Here is a 21,611-nt window from a genome sequence, read left to right on the forward strand (position 1 = left end):
ACCGAGGCTTTATCTCTCCCTAACCCCTTCTGCTCCCCAGTTGCCACTGCGGCCAGTCATTCCTCCTGCTTTAATTTCCCTGAAATTCATCTCTCACACTGTCCACTCTCGCTTGCCTGTTCAGGTCTTTCTCATCTCTCTCCTGGACTATTGTCCCTCTTCTCCTAGCCTCTACCCCTTCTTCTGTTCTCTTACCCTTCCAGCCCATCCTCCACTAGGCTACCAGAAGGATCTCTCCTAAACTGCAGATCTCATTTGTTGCTCCCTTGGTTGAAACCTGTTGGTGAGTCCCCTTTGTCCTGTTCCTCTACTCCACAATTTGACTAAGGAGGCCTCATCTTATTTTTCTAGATCTTTCTCCTTCCAGCCTCATACGTACTGCGAGTGTGTTTGTGGTTCACTGTACCAGCACTCCTATTTCCCTGCAGTTCCCAAGGTGTCACCTCTTTCTGGAATGCCCTTCTCTTCCTGGTTTATCTGAGAAACACCTTTTCAGTGTATCCCTAAAACAAACAGGCAAATGATAAACACTTCAATTCAGAGAGAGTACCTCAGCTTCTGAGCCTTGACTGTTTACAGTCTTTCCAAGAGGGGTTAGGTTTCCCTTTTTGTATTCCCCAGGCACCTTGGGCACGTATCTGTTGTCAGACTCAGCACAGTGTATAAACATTTGTGCACGTCTACCTCCTTAAAATCGGCACTCCTTCAAAGCAGAGATCTTTGTCTTGTTCACTTGTTTGTCTGTGGCATCTGGCTTGTTGCCTGGGACCTGGTAGTTCAGTAACTGGAATGAATTACTAGCAGTGTTGTTGGAGATGTGGACTGAGGCTTGGTAGAAGGATCGGAGTCAACGGATGAAGACGTTCATGAAAGCTGAAGAGCAGACAGTGCTAGCACCTTGGTGTGTGTGGCATCAGATCATTTACAACGTATTTTCACAAACGTTCGATCTCATTTCGCTCCTCGCCAAAGCACTGTGAGACAGGCAAGGCAGGCATTAATACTCGCATTTGAGGAATGAAAAACTGAGGCTCAGAGTAACGAAATGACTTGCCAAAGGTCCCGAACATAACTGCCAGAAATTACTCCTCCCCCGGCCACGTCTCATGCTGCTTCCCCTGAACTGGGGCAGGTATGGGAGGGTCTGGGGGATGGGAGATAAGTGCCAGAATAAACCTATTTATCAAAGGAGTGCCCCGGAGAAGAAGATAAAAGAGAGCCCCAAGGAATTGCTGTGTTGTGGAGGATAAGTTTTTAGGAGGGGAGGGCATCACTGATGAGATAGTTTTGCAAGTAAATGAAGGAAAATGGAAAAGGATGGAAGGGTTTGACCACCAGGAAGTGCAAGAGAATGTCCTGCAGTGAAACCAGCTTGCTGAGTTGCCAAGTTCTTAAAAGGAACATGTGGGCACTGAAGGAAAGGGAGGCTCACATGTGTGCCACCCTTTCTAGAAGCTTGGTGGTGAAAGTGAAACCGAGAGGCTGGCATTTTGAGAAATGTCATACCAGCAAATACTCCAAGAACTCCATGGTACAGTATTTTCATTTCATAGACTGGAAATCACGCTGGGGAAATAATGCTGGATGACTGAGTATATCAATATTAGGATATTTCAGACTCACTTTAACGTTGGCCGATTCCAGTCAGGGTGGGGTGCCATAGGGCAGGGTGTTTAATCAAGCCTTAAGACAGAGCCAAAGTGGTGTTTCAGTATAGGTAACTGTAACAGTAGAGGCCCACCTTTAGAGGCCAGATGTGTACTAGAGTGTGGAAACCCCCTCCTTCTATTCATTGAAAGTATTCATGTACCTACAAGTTCATCTCGTGCCCGTGACTTGTTGTTTGTTGTTCAGAAGTGATCTGATCAACGGGAAGATTTCCCCGCTTTGTTGTTAGAGGCCGTTTTCTGTGTTGACGGTACAAACCTCTGTGTGTCGTCCACATCTCCTGGGGAGGCAGACTCTGGGGGAGAGCAGGGCCCTGGGCAGCTCTTTCGTCCTGTTGATGAGGTGTCCTTTGTGCGCCAGGTAAAGCGGTACCAGTGCACATTCGAGGGCTGTCCCCGCACCTACAGCACAGCGGGCAACCTGCGCACCCACCAGAAGACTCACCGGGGAGAGTACACCTTTGTCTGTAATCAGGAGGGCTGCGGCAAGGCCTTCCTCACCTCCTACAGCCTCAGGATCCACGTGCGAGTGCACACGAAGGAGAAGCCATTTGAGTGCGACGTACAGGGCTGTGAGAAGGCGTTCAACACTCTGTACAGGTCAGCCTCCTCTCCACCCTTTGACCCCGACTTTGTGATGGCAGAGCCCTCTCCTTGTCCTGCACAGATATGCACTTCCAGGGCTTGAAAGAGCATGGCTGGGCTCACCTGTCTAAAATTCGCTGGGGGATCTTATTACTTAAAGATCGGCATATATTGGGTTGGTGAAACAGGATAGTACATTTGTGTTTAGATTTGTATTTCCTGGAGTGGCATACTGGCTTGGGGATTTTAATACTTGGCCTAATATGTCCCCTTGGCTCAGGATCTTGGTACTAAGGCTTCTGTCACCTTCTTTCCTTCCTCACCTTGAAGCTAACTTTTTTCTACCACTCATTGGCCAGTTCTCTTTCACACTGTTTGTGTCGGGAGACTTGTATTAGTCTTCAACTTTGGGTCTAAAATAACAGACGTAGCAATAGCTAACACTTGTGAAGCATTCGTTGTGCTCAGCACTGTTCTGTGTGCTAATCCTCACAGCAGTTATAAGTAAGTGGAAGCATAGAGAGGTTTTAGAACTGGTTCAAGGCCCCCCATCTAGTAGGAAGTAGGACCAGGATTTGAGTCCCAGGCAGTCTGGTGGCAGAGGCACACTCCTACTACTCTGCTGTGGACTTCTGAATTTCTCTCCGAGCAAAAAATTTTGGATCCCGAATTCTTCTGCACTGTATCCAGAAACACATTGAGCTGACATGGGTCAGAGGCTCTGTAGCATATGATGCCAATGACAATGGGAAGTGTTCTCCGGCATATCTTGCAGGCTGAAAGCACACCAGCGGCTTCACACAGGGAAAACGTTTAACTGTGAATCTGAAGGCTGCAGCAAGTACTTCACCACACTCAGCGATCTGAGGAAGCACATTCGAACCCATACAGGAGAAAAGCCATTTCGGTAAGTCTTACTGTTTTCTGTTTGTCACTGACCGTGTTTCAGCTGGGTGTCTCGATGTCCCCTCACGTTTTTCAAAGCAGAAGGAAAACTCCCCACAATAGTTCTTTGGGGGTGTTGGCTCTCCCCGGCATGGCTACGACCAGCTGCATGCCGGAGGGGGAACAGTGGCTTCTAAGAGCATCCTTACTCCAGACTCGGACAATGGCCTTTCTGCCTCCTGCTTTTCCTTTGTTTTCAAGAAGCATTTGTTGAAACTCGCTTACATGGGAGGCACTTTTATCAGTGCTAGAGGAAATACTGAGATCCACTCTCTTCTCTTGAGAACTTAGTCTGGTGGGAAAGAACCACAGGTAACTGGAAAGCTTACAAGACTGAGGTGCTCAGAGGGACTTTGAGCACAGGGGAAGGGATAGCTACCTAAAAATCGAGGTGGGGAGAGGAGGAGGAGATGAGGGGTAAGAGTGCTTAGGCTAGCGGTGCAAGTATTTTATTCTGTCACCTTAGTTGTTTTGTAATATGTGTGTGTATACACAAACATATAGGAGCATCCGTTTTTGTCTGTATATTTCTATCTCTGTATATTTGTGCACATATGTGTATTTAATACATCCACATGTAAATATATAAGCTTGCAGGAAAGACTTGTATCATCTACTTTCTTCTCTGCTCATAGCACATAGCATGGTTCTACAAATAAATAAAAAGCTAGAGTATTTCTTTTAAAGATCATTTATTTATTTTGAGAGAGAGCATGCGTGTAAACAGGGAAGGGGTAGAGAGAGAGAGAATCCCAGGCAGGCTCTGTGTTCAGAGCAGAGCCTGATGCGGGGCTTGATCTCATGACTGAGAGATCACCACCTGAGCGGATGTCAAGAGTCGGATGCTTAATCGACTGAGCCACCCAGGTGCCCCAAAGCAAGAGAATTTTTTATTTAGGTGGTAAGTAAGCTCTATACCCAATGTGGAGCTTGAGCTCATAACTCCGAGGTCAAGAGTTGCATGCTCTACCTACTAGGCGCCTGTAAAAGCAGATGTATTTAGATTCTAGTTGGTTACTCACCAGGTTCTGTGAAGCTTGGGTTACTTCTTTCCCCCATAGTGGGGGACTCTGATTTCTATTCAATCACACGTATTTTTGTGATGATTAAAACTGCTAATTTTTCTTGAATATTAGATGGGACTTTAGGCACAATGATTATGTATAATTAAAAAGTAAAATGCTCCAGAGAAACTTTCTTTTTAAGGAAATTAAATACTTGGGCTTACAAGAAAATGCATTTATTTATTCATATAAATAGTTATTGGGGTGCCTGGGTGGCTCAGTTGGTTAAGCATTTGACTCTTAAGTTTCGGCTCAGGTCATGGTCTCATAGTTTGTGAGATAGAGCCCTGCATGGGATTCCACTCTGATGGCGCGGAGCCTGCTTGGGATTCTCTCTCTGTCCCTCTCTCTCTCTCTGCTCTTCCCTGCTTGTGCACGCTCTCTCAAAATAAATAAACTTAAAATAAAAAAAAAAAGTTGTTGAAGCACCTGGGTGGCTCAGTCGGTTGAGTGTCTGACTTCAGCTCAGGTCACGATCTCACGGTCGGTGAGTTCAAGTCCTGCTTCAGGCTCTGTGCTGACAGTTCCGAGCCTGGAGCCTGCTTCGGATTCTGTGTCTCCCTCTCTCTCTGCTCCTCCCCCGCTCACTCTCTGTCTCTCTCTCCTTCAAAATTAAATAAAGATTTTTTTTTTTTAATTTCTTTTTAACGTTTATTTATTTTTGAGACAGAGAGAGACAGAGCATGAACAGGGGAGGGTCAGAGAGAGAGGGAGACACAGAATCTGAAACAGGCTCCAGGCTCTGAGCAGTCAGCACAGAGCCCGACGCGGGGCTCAAACTCACATACCGCGAGATCGTGACCTGAGCCGAAGTTGGACGCTTAACCGACTGAGCCACCCAGGCGCCCCAGGATTTTTAAAAATTTTTTTAAAAAGTTATTATTGAATGCCTGCTGTGTGCAAGAACTATGGCAGATGTAAAGAACTACGTAGACCCCACCCTCAAAGAGTGTATAATCTAAGAGCACCAATAACAAATGGGTACACATAGAGATAAAATAAGAATGGAAACAACAGATGCCATAAAAGAAGCACATAGATAAATGCCTCAGAAGTTCTCAGGAGGGGATGATTACTTCTAGCTTTGGTTATCAAGAAAGTAGAAGAGAAAGAAATGGATCTTGACACTGAAGATTATAAATTAGTCATTACAGCCACTATACCTTATATTATACAGTCAATGTAGTCGGGACTGATCTTGTCTTAGTGCTATATTGTAGGCTTCATGCCTGTATGAGAGCCTCTGTACGTGCTATCGATATTCCTGGTATTCCACTGGCAATAGATTTTTCATATCAGCTCTGATCGTCGGTAGAATTCTGTTCAGTAAGTCATCAAAAGGCTTTTAGTTTCAGAGCTCTCAACATGTGACTTGTAGGACAGGAAATGTTTATCCTGGGCCGTCAGTCCCCTCTGTTCCCAGATTTGTCACCTTTTCCAGTGATTTGTCTTCATTCCCATCTCAAAAACCAATTTCCTGTATCGGATCTCAGTGTTCTGAACGTTTGTTTTAGGTTGAGCTTGTATTTATAAGAGATGTTGAAGATAGAGATCTGTTTACCCAATGACTGCTGTTTCTCTTTGCTTAAACAACGTACTTAGGTGTGATCATGATGGCTGTGGGAAAGCATTTGCAGCAAGCCACCACCTTAAAACCCACGTCCGCACACATACTGGTGAGTGTAGACTAATTTTTACTTTTTATTTGAATCTTCATCAGACCAGTAAATATCTGCGTTTCTGTTGAGACCTGTAGAGCTTTGTAGAAGAAGCAAGCCTAATCAGCGTAGCCTTTGCCTATAATGTTTGAGTTTCTTTCAGAGGTAAAAGGACCTAAGATTGGACTCCGAAATCCAGCCTTAAGAAATGAAACCAGTACAGAGATTCTCAAAAAAAGAACTGGGGGGGGGGGGGGTGTTGCGGCGGGGCGGGTACTAATCTTCTCTTTAAGGTTGCCAGGAGAAGGCCATTTTTGCTGTACATTAAGTTTTAGGGCTGAGATGGTCAACATGTATTCTGTCCAACTCGTGATGACTATGACCTGAACCCTCATGAGAATATTTACTTCCCTCTATTAGGGAAAAGTAGATGTCTCAAACCAGTGCAATGACTTTATGGTAATATTAACACTACTTGTCATTCTTGCAGGTGAAAGACCCTTTTTCTGCCCCAGTAATGGCTGTGAGAAAACATTCAGCACTCAATACAGTCTCAAAAGTCACATGAAAGGTCACGATAACAAAGGACACTCATACAATGCACTTCCAAATCACAATGGATCAGAGGTGCGCAGTGTTTTGTCTCTTGTTTCCATCTAGGCAACACGGAAGAGCAGTGATTGTTTGTGTATCAAAATAAAAGGTCAAAATGTCTTCTTATGTATCTGTCAGTGAGAGGGAAGAAATCAGGGTCAAGATCTGTGTCTTGTGTTGGGATGGTGTCAGCCAGAGATTTCCCCAGGGTGCCCTGTGCCTCAGCTTTTGATTCAGCTCTGCCTCCTTCCCATCAGGTTTGGTCCAAGAGGTGTCTTAAAACCAGAGGTCTCAGAATGGCTTCCAGAGGGTCAGCCGGATGCTCTAAAAGGGTGTTATTTTCTCATTCATGTCTGTGAAATGGCACGTCTCTACTTAAGTTGGAGACGCAAGTTAAACGCTTTTGCTTCACACACCTATTGAATCTGTCATTGGAGAACCAGGCAGAGTCTGGATGATTTTTGGCCCCTTTGAATCGTCCATAGGCCAGAAGGTTTGAAAGCCACTGACCGTGGGTGCTGAGCCACAGAACATGCCTCTGCAGAGTTTTAGACAGTCTGTCCATTCTTTGCCAGGCCTCCACCATATTTCCCTCTCCTCTGTAGCTCCATTGCAGAGAGGTGCCGGGAGAAATTTATCGTTTTTACTTCTAATGTGCTATTGGGCACTTACGATGTCTTTTAAACCTAGGAAGTGAGCGTTATTATTATCTTACTATTTCATAGATAAAGAAACTGAAGCACACTGACCCCCTTTTGAATAATGAGATTTTTTTACTTAAAGTAGGTAATACAATTTTGATTTGGGGGAGAGAGACAGCATACTTTAATTCTGTGGTTTTCAATTTTTAAATAGCAAAGGATCCCTTCACATGGACTCTGCTCCTTTATTTTATTAGTAATAGTAACTAACATTTATTGAGTGTTTACCATGTGCCAAATACTGTGCCAAGTGTTTTTATATGTTTTTATATTATCTCACAAGAGCTCTGTGAGGTCAGTACTGTTACTATCCCTACATTACTGATAAAGAAACTTGAGGCAAGGAGAAATGAAATAATGAAATGGTAATTATAGGTTTATAATTATAGTCTGATTCCAGAGCCTGGTTCTTGACCCCTCTCTTGTAAGAGGCAAAATAACTTTATTGTGAGGGCTGCAGCCTCTGGAGCTCAGCTGCCTGAATTCAGATCCAAGCTCCACTGCTGATCCATTAGGCAAATGGCATCTTTGTGCCTCAGTTTCTTCATCTGTGAAACCAGATAAAAATATTGAGATCTGAGAGTCTCTGTCTACTAAGCTGCATGCATTAAGTTGCGATCAGCATTTGTGTGATAATCCAGGGACGCCTTAATTGGTGACAGCCCCTAAGCACTGAGGCATCCCAGTGGACGGTGCTCAGGTCTTGTCTTCTCTGGATCACAGCTCACTCCCCAGTGGAGGGAAACTCCTCTCGTCTCAGGCTCTCAATGCCATCTAGATTGCCTTTGAGTCCTAAATATAGATCTCCAGCCTGGATCTCTTTCTCAACTCTAGACTTGTACAGACAGTTCTCACTTAGGATGGTTTGACTTTACATGTACAAAAAGCAATATGCATTCAGTAGAAACCATACTTTGAATTTTGATTTGGATCTTTTCCTGGTCTTATTGTGGGCCATATCATCCTCTCTTGTCATGCTGGGCAGTGGAACCAAGCCACACCCCCCACACCCCCATCAGCCCCGTGATCACAAAGGTAAATAACTGATAACACTTACAGCTATTCCAGACCCATACAACCGGTCTGTGTTTTTCCCTGTCACTACAGTATTCAATCAATTACATGAGCTACTCAGCACTTTATTAAGAAATCAGCTTTGTGGTAGATCATTTTGCCCACTGTAGGCTAATGTAAGCGTTCTGAGTGCACTTCAGGTAGGCTCGGCTAAGCTGTGATGTTTGGAAGTTTAGGTGTTCAATGCATTTTCGACTATCAGGACATAGCTGCACCGTTAGTTGAGGGAGATCTATCTATTCAGCCTCCCTCTTCAACCCAGATCTCCTCTGTCTTCTCAAATCTGGTATGTCCAAACCTGCTCCTCCTGCAGTTTTCCCCACCTTGGTAAATGGCACCTCTGGTTTTTTTAGTGGCAAGGACAAAAATCTTGGAGTCGTTCTTGATACCTCTCCCCCCGCCCCCCCCCCCCCCATACCCCACCTCTACCAGCAGAGTCTGTCAAGTCTGCCATGAGAATATATGCAGAATCTGATCATTTCTGATGACTGCATTCAGGCCACTGTCATCTTTTGTCTGGATCACTGCAGTGACCGCTAAGCGGACTTCCTCACACCTTTCCTCCTCTCCCAACTCCCACTCTGCCCTGCCACAGACTCGTCTACATATTTCACCCAGAGCAATCTTTCTAAACCATAAGGCAAATAATGTCTGTCCTCTGCTCTTGAGCCTCCAGTAGCTTCTTGTATCACTTACAGCAAAAGTCAAAATCTTTACAGTGGCCCGCAGGGCCTTGTACACTCCAGTCTGGTCCCTTCTCTGGCCTGATGTACTTCTCTTCCTCTCACTGTAGCCGTACTGTCCTCCTCATGGTGCCTTGAACAAGGGAAGCCCATTCCTGCCTCTGGGTCTTTGTACTTGCTATATGCTCTGCTTGGAACTCCACGGATATGTGCATGGCCCACACGCTCTTTCCTTCTCAAATGCCAGGATCTCCTCATGCCAGTTTATCTGAGAGGCCTCCCCTGATCTAATAAAACAGCAACTCCTACCCCAGCATTCTCTATTCCCTTTACCCTCCACAGCACTCAGCAGCATCTTCTATTCTATACATTTCTTTGCATTTTTTGTCACTCTCCACCCCCCTGCCCCAACTAGACTATAAGCTGTATGGTGACAGGTATCTTGTTTTGTTCACTATTGTATCCCTGGGCCTGGGACAGTGCCTAATGCATAATAGGTGCTCAGTGAATATTTGTCAAATGCTTGCATGAATGGGAACATCTGATCCATGAGGTAAGCAGGGTTACTGCTTAAGGTGTGTGAGTTGCAGCTGGCGTTCTAGGAATCCAGAGTTGAGAGTTAGCCTAGGCTGTCGTATTTGAAAAGTAAATCCTCAGTACGTACTGCTCTGAGTAAGGATCCCTGAGATACTGGGGATGCAGTGGTACAGTGGAAGCTGGACTTCCCATCAGAAGAACTGGGTTTGTGTTCTTCTAATTAGCTGTGTGACTTTGGACTGTTCACTGCCAGACTTAGCATTAATTTTCTCACATTTAAAACGGGAATATAAAATAAAACTTCACGAGTGTATATGAATAGCAGATGAGGTCATGTGAAATTGCTTTGTAAATGATAAGATCAGTTCTACAAATAACTGGTTTTGTATTATCACAGCTTTTGTTAACTCTGGAGCTTGAGTCATGAGATAATTCTTAAGCTCTTTATTAGCCATCTTTAAGAAATATAATAGGTTCTTCTAAGAATATCAGGATTTAAAAAACTGAAATAATTCACATAGCTCTTGCTTTGGATGGTTTATGCCTCTCCAGGTAACAAATCTAGACATTTGGGACCGTAGGGACATTAGAGTCAAGTGTTGTATTCCATGCTATGCTACTACAAATCCTGATTTTTTTTGGCTTTTTACTCAATTAGAATGTTTTCTCTTTCACAGGATACAAATCAGTCGCTTTGTCTGAGTGACTTGAGCCTTCTGTCCACAGATTCTGAACTTCGAGAAAATTCTACTACAGTAAGTGCACCTGTGATATGGATGTGAGACAAATAAGTTCAAGAATTGAGCACTCCCTTTGGTGGGAACATCGAAGGAGGCCAGTCTTTGAAGTCTTCAGATGTAGTTGTGTTCAATTACTGACCACTTCGGGCTCCTTTGTTTGGGGTTTTATTTCCTGATAGAGCCCCCATGGGAGGGGTTTGCTGTCTCTGATGCCTAATGCCGTTTGACCCACATCACTCCATTGATAACCTCTGGCCCCAGAAAATTTATTTCTTTTATTCATCTGGCAAGTAATTTATTGAGTGCCTATTCCATCAGGCGGTGTGCTGGTGCTGAGCTTGTAGTGGTAAGAGAGTAGGTGTGGTCTGTCCTTACGGAGCTTAAAATTAGTCTACTGGAAGGGGGAGCCGGAATTCCAGTATCTAGACTTTCTCAAGCCCTGCCGGTCTGACCTGAGTCCGTCTTTTTCTCACCTTGAGCTCACCGCATTGGGTTCCTGCAGGGGACTCTGTCTAGAAGCCCTCCTCTGAAAGACAACCCTGCCGTCTCTTGATCTGATTGCTCCAGTTCCCTCTGTTCGGCATTTCCCTGCCATTCCCATGGCTCCGTGATGTCCCTTGCAGGCCACTGCATTAAGCCTGAGCTGATGCTCCTTTGGGAGGGTCTGTGCTTTACTGTGTCACCAACACTGGTTGTTACGTGTGCATTGTTTGTTGTTTTCCTGTGGTAAATAAACATTGCTCACGTTAGATTTTCTAGGAGTATATGCATAATAAGAAGGAATCAGTGTGATAGGAAGTATCTGAACAGAGACTGGAAGGCTCAGCAATGCCATGAAATGTGTGCTGTTTCTCACAGTATGGTCAGTGGAGTCATTTGCAGTGCTTGTGACAATGTAGTTTCTTGGGCCTCACCCCAGGCCTACTTCATCAGTTCCTCTGGGAATGGTCTGACTCTGCATTTTTATATAAACACCCCAAGGCTTGGGTTCTCCTGGTAATGGTAGAGCTGCTCTTAACAGACTAAGCCTCCCGTAGAAAACAAATATATATATATATGCTGGGCAAATTATCAAAAACAACTATTTGAAGGCACCAAAGAGCATTCCAAACAGGCAGAGGTAACGCTTGGAAGAAGGAGCCACTTGGACAGCAGCAAAGGCACTGAGTAGGTTTTCAAGTTTTACAGCTTATCAGCCTTGGGGCAAGACCCAGTTGACACCAAACAAGAGGGCTAAAACTCAGTAAACATTCAGTCTCATTGTCTTGAATAAGCAGAGGACAGAGTTCACAGCTCTCACAGCAGCACCTGGAAAGTGACTGGGGACGACCTAGAAAGGAAAGAGTCAGAAAGTGGGAGCCCCACGCGCCGTGTATAAACTCTGCTCGCATCTCTAGTTGACCCCTGAACTGTAGATGCGTGAGACAGACCCTAAGCAGCCCAACGAAGACTGGGCATAGATTGCAGCTGCTGTCGCCTGCAAGGAAGACAGCAGTTTGCAGTTAGAGCACAGCCAAATCAACAGAATATTCAAGAAAACAAACACACTCTTCCAGGAAGTGGAACAGAATCCAGAGTCTCTATAACATATCATTTGGATTGTCCAGGGTAATCCAAAATGGGTGAACATAAGAAGAAAAAGGAAAACATTACCCCTACTTAAGGGAGGAAGGTACTCTGTGGAGACCAATGCCAAAATGAGTCAGATGTTAGAATTAGTAGATAAAGATTTTTTTTTAATTTATTTAAGTGGTCTCTACACCCGAGTGGGGCTTACGCTCACGACCCCAAGATCAGGAGCCTCATAGTCTACCAACTGAGCCAGCCAAGTGCCCCAGTATACAAGAATTTTTAAATAGCTCAAATATGGTGAAGGACGTAAAGGAATATGCTTGTAATAATTGAATAAAGAGGAAATCTCAGCAGAGAAATAGAAACTTACAGAATGTACCAAGTGGAAATTCTGGAACTGAAAATGTATCTGGAATAAAAAATTTACTGGTTGGGCTTAATAGCAAATTGGAAATGACAGAAGAAAGACTCAGTTAAATTGGAGATGGATCAATAGAAATTAACCAATCTGAAGAACAAAGAAAAGCATTAAATAAGTACTTCATATGATTGTTATGCATATTCACATTTCAGGGCTGATACTCTAAATGCAATTTCTATACTGGATGGCCTCGATGCCCTCTGAGTTATGGAACCTACGATTTCTGGGTATAATCTCTCTTTAATCTCAGATTGTATTAAATGGTTTGGGAGTCCACTCCCTGGCCAGGGCCATGACAAATGACTAAAGAGCTTTCTGGAGCCCTGGGGTCATTAGGTGAGGTATTCTGGTGTGAGGGAACATAAGTACTTGTAAAAAAAAAAAAAAAGGCGGGGGGGTGGGGGGCAGCCTTTTCTACCACAGTTTACATCAGCAAGAGAGAGACTGTCCTTGGGGGGTCAAGTTATATATGGTGCCCTCACCACCCACCATTTATCCAGAATTAGAAGTATTCTCATGTTTAGTCTTTCATTCTAAGGCCACAATTCCTTGAAGTAATAGAATTGATTTTGCTTTAAAAAAATTATGTACTGTTAATATCAAATATACATTTTAACGAAGTCATCCTTTTATGGGTTTCTGGGCAGCCACATGCATATGTGCATCCTGGACGTGAGCTGTGCTTTGCTCAGATCTTTTGGTACAGGAGGGGTGAAGCCGCTAGGCAGTGGCCCTCAGGGCCTCCTGGCACCTGAGCTTCAGGATCCATCCTGATCCCATACAGCTCCCAGTGTCCTTTGTCTCTCTGTGCCAGGCCCCAGAGGCTTAGCCTGTTCTGGTCTCCTCAACTTTGGGGAGCTGCTCGAACTTACTCTGCCCCCAGGGTTTGTGCCCTGAAGACTGGCAGTGGCTCAGTCACAGGTCCTTTCAGCACTTTGCTTTTAACCTTGTTTTTTTTTTTTCTTTTGTTTTGTTTTTGTTGGTTTTGTTTTGTTTTAATTTAAAAGACTTGTTTTTGAAGTATAATGTGCATACAGAAAAGTGCATCTAATCACAAATGATTAGCTTAATGAATGATCACAATTCATCCCATCCACGTAACCAGCATGCAAATCAAGAAACAGAACATTCCCAGTTCTCCCAGAAGCTCCCCACCCTCCGTGCCACTAACAACTATGACCTCTCCCTAAAGATAACCACTGTCCCAGGGCGCCTGGGTGGCTCAGTCGGTTAAGCGTCCGACTTCAGCTCAGGTCGTGATCTCACAGTCCGTGAGTTCGATTCTGTGCTGACAGCTCAGAGCCTGGAGCCTGCTTCAGATTCTGTGTCTGCCCCTCCACTGCTCCTGCTGTTTCTCTCTGTCTCAAAAATAAATAAAAACATTAAAAAAATTTAAAAGCTTTAAAAAAAAAAAAAGATAACCACTGTCCCAACTAATAACCTGAGATGGATTTTTACCTGTTGTTGTGCTGTGTATACTTGGAATCATGCCAGTCATACTGGTTTGTGCTGGCTTCCTTCTTGCAACATTATGTTGAAGAAGCGAGTCTGCATTTGTTGCAGATCACTTGTTCTCACTGGTGAGCAGTATTGCACTAAGTGAATGCACCACAATTGTTTTTTTCTACTTCCCTTGGGTATTTGCATAGTTTCTAGTTTGGAGCCATCATAATACTGCTGCTGTGAACATTCTTGTGCCTCATCTTTTGGAGCCATACGGGCTTATTCCTTTCTAGCAGTGTTACTGCTGATAATTTGAAAACAGGTAAAACCAAACAACCAGCATGAGGAAGTTGCAGAGCTTATAGGAGTTGTCAGCCCACTACTTTTCAAACTGGGTTGCACCTCTTTATTGGGTTATAAAATAGGGGTTTAGGATCAGCATTTTAAGGGCATCAACACAATAGACAGTATCAGAAGACATTGCACGTGGTAAGGATAAGCCTCGTTTCGTAGACTTTTGTTTCAGTTATACATATGGATAAGTATGGAACGTGAAGGATGTACTTGCGTATGTATAAGATGTATTTCTTACTTTGCCTCATGGCATCATGATAAAGAGTTTGAAGGCCGCTGTCTTGGCCTGTGATGCTTTTGGTTGTTGTTGTTTCCGAATTTTTATTTTTATTTAACAGATAAATAAATTCCAGTTAACATGTATAGTGTAATAATTGGTTTCAGGAGTAGAATTTAATGATTTGTCACTTCCATGTAACACCCGGTGCTCATCCCAACAAATGCCCTCCTTAATGTTCGTCATCCATTCAGCCCCTCCCCTGCCTACCTTCTTCCATCAGCCCTCAGTTCTCTGTCTTTAAGAGTGTCTTATGGTTTGCTTCCCTGGCTGTCTTTTTTTCGCCTTCCCATTTGTTCATCTGTTTTTTTTTTTTGTTTTTTTTTTTTCTTAAATTCTACACATGAGTGAAATCATATGGGATTTGTATTTGTCTTTCTCTGACTAATTTCGCTTAGCATAATACACTCTGGCTCCATCCACGGTGTTGCAAATGGCAAGATTTCGTTCTTTTTGATGGCTGAGTAATATTCCATTGTAGATATACATATATACATACTACATCTTTTTTTTTTTTTTTTTTTTAAGAGAGTGAGAAAGAGAAAATCCCAAGCAGACCCCATGCTCAGCATGGAGCCTGACATGGGGCTTGATCCCACAACCTTGGGATCATGACCTTAATTAAGCCAGAATCAAGAGTCGGGTGCTCAGGGCGCCTGGGTGGCTCAGTCGGTTAAGTGGCCGACTTCGGCTCAGGTCATGATTTCGCGGTCTGTGAGTTCGAGCCCCGCGTCGGGCTCTGTGCTGACAGCTCAGAGCCTGGAGCCTGTTTCAGATTCTGTGTCTCCCTCTCTGTGACCCTCCCCTGTTCATGCTCTGTCTCTCTCTGTCTCAAAAATAATAAACGTTAAAAAAAAATTAAAAAAAAAAAAAAAAAAGAGTCGGGTGCTCAACTGATGGAGCCATCCAGGCGCCCCTATACCACATCTTCTTTATCCATTCATCAGTTGATGGACCTTTGGGCTCTTTTCAGTTTGGCTGTTGTTGATAGTGCTGCTATAAATATATATCAGGGTGCATATACCCCTTCAAATCTGTATTTTTGTATCCTTTGGGTAAACACCTAGTAGTGCAATTGCTGGGTCATAGAGTAGTTCTATTTTTAACTTTTTGAGGAACCTCCGTGCTATTTTCCAACTGGCCCATGATTCTTAACTCTCTCTGGACTGGAAGCAGGAGGCTTTGTGTGGGTTTTTGCCTTCAGCGTCTGTCATGCAGGCATTCGAAATTACTCCTCTTCCAGCTGATGGAATCATGCTAGAATAATTGGCCCCTCTGAATCAAATGGGCAGTTTCATTTCTGAGGACCTCTAGACTGCTGGACAGTTCCACTCACGACACGTGCCAGGACCCAGAGTGATCCTCCCCTCCCCCCCCAGAAGCAGAGTTGTTGCCAAATAACCTTTAAACACAAGTTGGCACTGACACAAAATATGGCCCAAAGATGGGTTTTGTTTGGTCTATACAGTGTTTTGTTTTCAGTTACTTGCTTTTAGCTACAAATTGGTGGATTTCACATAAAAATCCACATTTCAGACCATTTTTGAGCCCTGGAAATCCCCAGTCCAAGTATCACAGGGCAGCATTCCTCTGAAGCCCTTCAGGTGACTGGCGTGCATACTCTCCAGTTCGCCAAAGTCCCTGCCACCCTTGGTTCACTTCTGTCACCTGCCCACACTCCTGGAGGCGGTTGCCTCTGTCACTTCTGCCCTACAAAATGTGGGGTGGAGGTAGACTGGAGACGAAAGAATTGCTGCCCCTCTACCCTCCTTAACCAAAGAGAAGCCTGAGGGTGGCCATTTTTATTTGGTGCCTATCAGGAGTCAGACCCTCAGGGCATTATATGCCCCCCCCCATTTTATCTTTCCTAAAATGCCTGACATTTTCTTAATTCTTAATTACAAAGAAACTTGCAGTGACAAACAGTAGTGAATATAAGGCGATCACTGTTGCCTCTCATGAAAAGTTTCTTTATACTGTTTGATTTATTACCATGTGTACATACTAGAATATCATAGATGTTATGTAATGACCTTGAAGGATATTCACAATATATTATTATTACATGAGAAAAGTAGGTTGCAGGTAATGGATAGAATACAATCCCATTTTAAGGAAAGATTTGGTCTTCTTTTAGAGCAGGGGGCCAGAAACCTTTTTTTTTTTTGGGGGGGGGGAACCAGATAGTAAATATTTTTGGCTTTGCAGACCATAGAGTCTCTGACATAGCTCAACTCTGCCGTCAGACCATGAAAGCAGCATAGACAATAAATGAACAAGCATGCATCTGTAAAACTTTATTTACAAAAACAGGCATTCAGCCTACAAGTCATAGTTTTCTGACTCCTGTTTTTTTTTTTAATTTAATTTTAAAAATTTTTATTAATGTATATTTACTTTTCAGAGAGAGAGAGAGAGAGAGACAGCATGTGAGCAGGGGAGGGGCAGAGAGAGAGGGAGACACAGAATCCAAAGCAGGCTCCAGGCTCTAAGCTGTCAGCACAGAGCCCAGCATGGGACCCAAACTCACAAACCGCATCATGATGTGAGCCAAAGTCAGACACTTAACCAACTGAGCCACCCAGGCGACACTGTTTTTCTTTTTAAATTAGAGAGGGAGCATGAGCTGGGGAGAGGGGTAGGGAGTGGGGGTGTGAGAGGGAGAGAGAGAGAGAGAATCCTAAGCAAGGCTTCATGTTCAGTGTGGAGCCCAATGCAGGGCTCGATCCTATGACCCAGGGATCATGACCTGAGCCTATATCAACAGTCAGATGTTCAACCAACTGAGCTACCCAGGCGCCCCACTGGCTTCTGTTTTTGGGTATTTGAGGACACAAATCTTTAGTGCCTGAGGTTTAGGGAAATCTTTGTCACCTTGGAAAGGAGAAGTTAGAAACAAGAAACATATCAAAAAAGATCATTCTAGTTCTGTTGCTTTATGTTCTCACGGTGAAGAGTTGCCTCAGGGTGACAAGTCTCCCATCTTTGTCTCTGTCCATCAATCACAGGGCCAGGACCTCAGCACAATTTCACCAGCAGTCATCTTTGAATCAATGTTCCAGAATTCAGATGATCCGGCAATTCAGGAAGATCCTCAGCAGACAGGTTTGTTTCATAGACTCTCTTCCTGAGTAGCTCTCAGCACGGGGCAAGGGAGTCCCCACTCGTTGACACACCCATGCAGGCACGGGGAAGTTGTAGTTCAGTTCCTTTGAACAAAGTGTGCATTTGGCGAGGGGTCAGGGAAGCGTGGGCCTTTTGTTCAATCCATCTTTTCCTCTTCTTCCCTCAGCAAGAGTCCACTTGAGGGCCTACTGTCCCTAGACCTTCAGAAGAAGGGGTCTCCTTCTCTAAAAGCTCTTGTTGGCTTTCAAAACCGAGGAGAGCTCGGAGCTCTTTCTTTTTCTGATGCGATACTGTGCTCGTGAGTGGGCAGGATCCACAAACAGCATCAGATGCATAGATCATTCTGTGTTTGAATGAAAATCTGTCCCTGAAGCTTTCACGGTAGTCAGAAAATGTGTTCACTGGTTTTGCCAAAAAGGATGTCCAGTCTCTTCCAGAAAAGCCTTAGGATACTTTTTTTTTTTTTTTTTAATGATAAAACCTATACTAGCTCTTCACATTTAGAAAGTGAGACTGATCACGAAGCCCACTGCTTTGAGCAGAGTGGTCACTAAATGAAAACAGAAAGCCAGCCTTCTAGCAATGAAGGTACTGGCTCTGACGGACTTCAGCTGCCTTTGGTGTCGCCATAGTGACTGTGTTTTTGTGGCTCATGTAAGGCTTGGGATATGTATATATCTTTCTATTTCTTTTTCTTGCCAGCTGCCTTGATTGAAAGTTTTAATGGTGATGCAGAGTCAGTCAGTGATGTTCCGCCACCCACAGGAAATTCAGCATCTTTATCTCTTCCGCTTGTACTGCAGCCCGGCATCTCCGAGCCACCCCAGCCTCTACTACCAGCCTCAGCACCGTCTGCTCCTCCGCCTGCTCCCTCCCTAGGAACTGGTTCCCAGCAAGCTGCATTTGGCAACCCCTCTGCTCTCTTACAACCTCCAGAAGTGCCTGTTCCCCACAGCACACAGTTTGCTGCTAATCATCAAGAGTTTCTTCCGCACCCCCAGGCCCCACAGCCCATCGTCCCAGGACTTTCTGTTGTTGCTGGGGCTTCGGCGGCGGCATCAGCCGTGGCAGCACCGCCCCAAGCGCAAAGTACTACTGAGCCCCTGCCAGCCGTGGTCCAGACTCTGCCCCTGGGCGCCAACTCTGTCCTGACTAATAATCCCACTATAACCATCACCCCGACTCCCAGCACGGCCATCCTGCAGTCCAGCCTAGTCATGGGAGAACAGAACTTACAATGGATATTAAATGGTGCCACCAGTTCCCCGCAAAACCAAGAACAAATTGTAAGTATTCTGACTGAAAGGACCCCCGGGGGTGAAGTGTATTTACACGGGTGACGTGTTCAGAGGCTTTTACTTCAAAAGGAAGATGGTTATCGTATCTGCCCTGAAACATGTAATTTGGCCTCTTGTCACTTCCCCATGATCGAGGGGTATAAATCCAGGGAGTGCTGTGATGGATACCTGCAGGAGGGAAGCAGAGAAACAGCCTTCGTGTACTGCCGGGTGGATGGCCGCAGGCACGTGAACAAATGTTCCATCTGCAGTGTAATGCCACCCTCTAGGACAGGACAGCAGTCAACAGACTGCAGAGGCCCGAGAACGATGTAGGAAAGCGGTTCTTCTCCAAGGCAGAGTCAGACTGATGTGAGGGAATGGTGGGACGCCGTCTGGTAGAAAACACAGCAGTGGCCAAGTCAGCGAGAGAGTCTGTGCACCCAGGACCTGCTCTAGAGCCAGTTTCTGCAAAAGTGTTTGGTCTCGATGATGAAGGAAATGACTTGGTCATTCACTTAAATACATTTCAAGGGCCCAGTATTTACCAGATACCATGCATGATACTCTTGGGGGTACAGAAAAGTGGAAACCATGATCTCTTTTTCATAAAAACTTATATTCTGCGTAAAGATGCTAAAATGCCCCAAAGAAGGGTAACATTACCGGTAGGTAAAGTGCCGAATCGCAATGAAAATGGTAGTAACAGCTGTGATATATGGAACCCTTACTACGTGTAACGGCTTACTGTGCTAACTAAGCACTTTTTGAAATTAAGGATCTAACATGTGCCAGTCATTACCGTCTGTACATTATTTTTAGATTACTTTTTTTTTTTTTTTTTTTTTTAAGATTTTACTGAACAGGTGGGGCAGAGAATTTCCATCCATTCCTGGCTACCCGTCCCTCCCTGCCAGTTTTCCCTAATAGTAACATCTTGCATTAGTCTGGTACATTTGTTATAACTGATGAATCAGTATTGATATATTATTACTAGTTAAAGTCCATAGTTCACATCAGGGCTCACAGTTTGTGTGCACCATTCTGTGGGTTTTGACAAAGGCATGATGTCATGTGTCTCCCATCATAATATTCAGAGAAGATTCAGCACCTAAAAATCCCTATGCTTTACTAATTCATCCCTTCTCCCTCTCCCCCTTTCCCCTAGCAACCATTGATTTTTTTAAATTTTTATAACGTTTATTCATTTTTTAAGAGACAGCACAAGCAGTGGAGGAGCAGAGAGAGAGGGAGACACAGAATCCAAATCAGGCTGTCATCCCAATCCAAAAACAGGCTGAGCTGTCAGCACAGAGCCTGAGGCGGGGCTCGAACTCATAGACCGCAAGATCATGACCTGAGCCGAAGTCAGACGCTCAACCAAATGAGCCACCCAGGCGCCCCTCCATTGCTGTTTTATAGTGTCAGCTCCCGTAGCTCAGCCAGAAGCATTCACATTCCTCCTAGACTCATCCTAGAGGCACCCCCCACCTTTTTTTGCCTTTAAAGGGATAAAAGAGAAAGCCTTTTTATGATAAGACTTGAAGAAAGCAGAAATCCTGTAGCCAATGTAACAGGAAGTGTAACTAAGGTGGAAGGGTGAACTGTGGGCATGACTTTATAGTCGTCCTCGTAATAATGTAAATAACCAATGTTTGCTGAAGGCTCACCGCATGCCGCAGGCTCTGCGTACATCATCTCCTTTCACCCTTGCAGGGGTCCTTTGGTTATCATCCCTGTTTTTACAGATGAGGAAACTGAGACTCAGACGTGAAGCCACTTTTCTGACCTTAACAACTGAGAAGGGACGGGGCTTGGACTTGTGTCCAGGGCGTATGGCATGCTGCAGGGGGCCTTCACAGGGGCTGTTCTGCCTGTGAGAGGAAGTCTTAGCCAGTCCTTAGCATGCAGCTTGACCCTTGAGGAGACCAAAGAACTTCCCAGACTCACAGAAGTACTGGGGTGTGGTGGGACCAGAGGGCTTGTAGGGAAGCTAGCCCTGGGGATCCCTTTGAGAAGACCACAGCTTGAGCAAAGCAACCTCGGTCCCTTTGAGCAGACGGAACCTACTGGATTGGGCAGCTGGGAGACAGCCAAATAGTAGGGGACAAAGCTGGCTGCGTTGTCAGCACTGAATGTCAAACAGTACACTGACCTCATGTCAGAGCGCAAACAAAACATCACTCAGTGCAAAAATCCTTGAACACTGAGGGTTTTCTGTCCTCTTGGATGACCAGTATAATTGGGCAGGCTTCAGGTCCTTGGAGATCTGCCATACTTGAGTGGCCGTAAATGTGATTTTTTTTTTTTTTTTCCAGCAGCAAGCATCTAAAGTTGAGAAGGTGTTTTTTACCACTGCAGTACCAGTAGCCAGTAGCACAGGTATGTAATTGTGTGTGTTAGCTTTAAAAGAAAGTCAACTCTCTGGGCCCCTTGAGGCACAGCTCATTGTTGCTTTGCCCCAGTTTTGAAAACCTCAAATTTGTCAGATTGTATTGTTTGTTTATTAGAGTATTTCACCTTCTCACAGCTATTGGAAGTTAGCGGGTTTATGGCATAAATACCACAGTTAACATTCCTTAAGGGGTCACTGTCCTTTCCTTTCAAATACAGCTTTTAAATGTAACCAGAAGAAAGTCTGACTCACAGTGAATGCCAAAGAGGGCAGCTGTTAATTCACTGGACTCTTTTCTAGTTACAGTAACGAAGAAGTAGCTTCTGGGTCAGAGACTCATACAGAGAGAGAAGTTCCTTTTTCTCAAGCTATTTTATAGATTAAGAAACGGGGGCCCCAAACGACTAAATGACCCCTCCAAAGTCATAAGTGAGTTTGTGGCAGAGCCAAACTCTAGTTCTCAGGCCTCCTGACTCACACTCTGTTCTCCTGCCCCCT

General features: G+C 44.6%; 1 protein-coding gene across 3 annotated transcripts in view; it reads left to right on the plus strand.

The window, feature by feature from the left end:
• MTF1 (metal regulatory transcription factor 1) overlaps positions 1–21,611 on the plus strand; it is a 46,060-nt gene that overhangs the window by 17,928 nt on the left and 6,521 nt on the right. For 2 of the 3 annotated variants that reach the window (XM_053897354.1, XM_053897351.1), the window contains exons 3-10: positions 2,029–2,267; positions 3,028–3,159; positions 5,864–5,937; positions 6,410–6,546; positions 10,186–10,258; positions 17,322–17,420; positions 18,144–18,727; positions 21,037–21,100. In XM_053897354.1, coding sequence (XP_053753329.1) covers positions 2,029–2,267; positions 3,028–3,159; positions 5,864–5,937; positions 6,410–6,546; positions 10,186–10,258; positions 17,322–17,420; positions 18,144–18,727; positions 21,037–21,100 — 1,402 coding nt within the window. The remainder of the gene's footprint in view (positions 1–2,028; positions 2,268–3,027; positions 3,160–5,863; positions 5,938–6,409; positions 6,547–10,185; positions 10,259–17,321; positions 17,421–18,143; positions 18,728–21,036; positions 21,101–21,611) is intronic. The other variant, XM_053897356.1, reaches the window with a different exon arrangement.

Source organism: Panthera pardus, unplaced genomic scaffold (assembly GCF_024362965.1).
Source record: "Panthera pardus isolate Hobbes unplaced genomic scaffold, ASM2436296v1 HiC_scaffold_11, whole genome shotgun sequence".
NCBI lineage: Eukaryota > Metazoa > Chordata > Mammalia > Carnivora > Felidae > Panthera > Panthera pardus.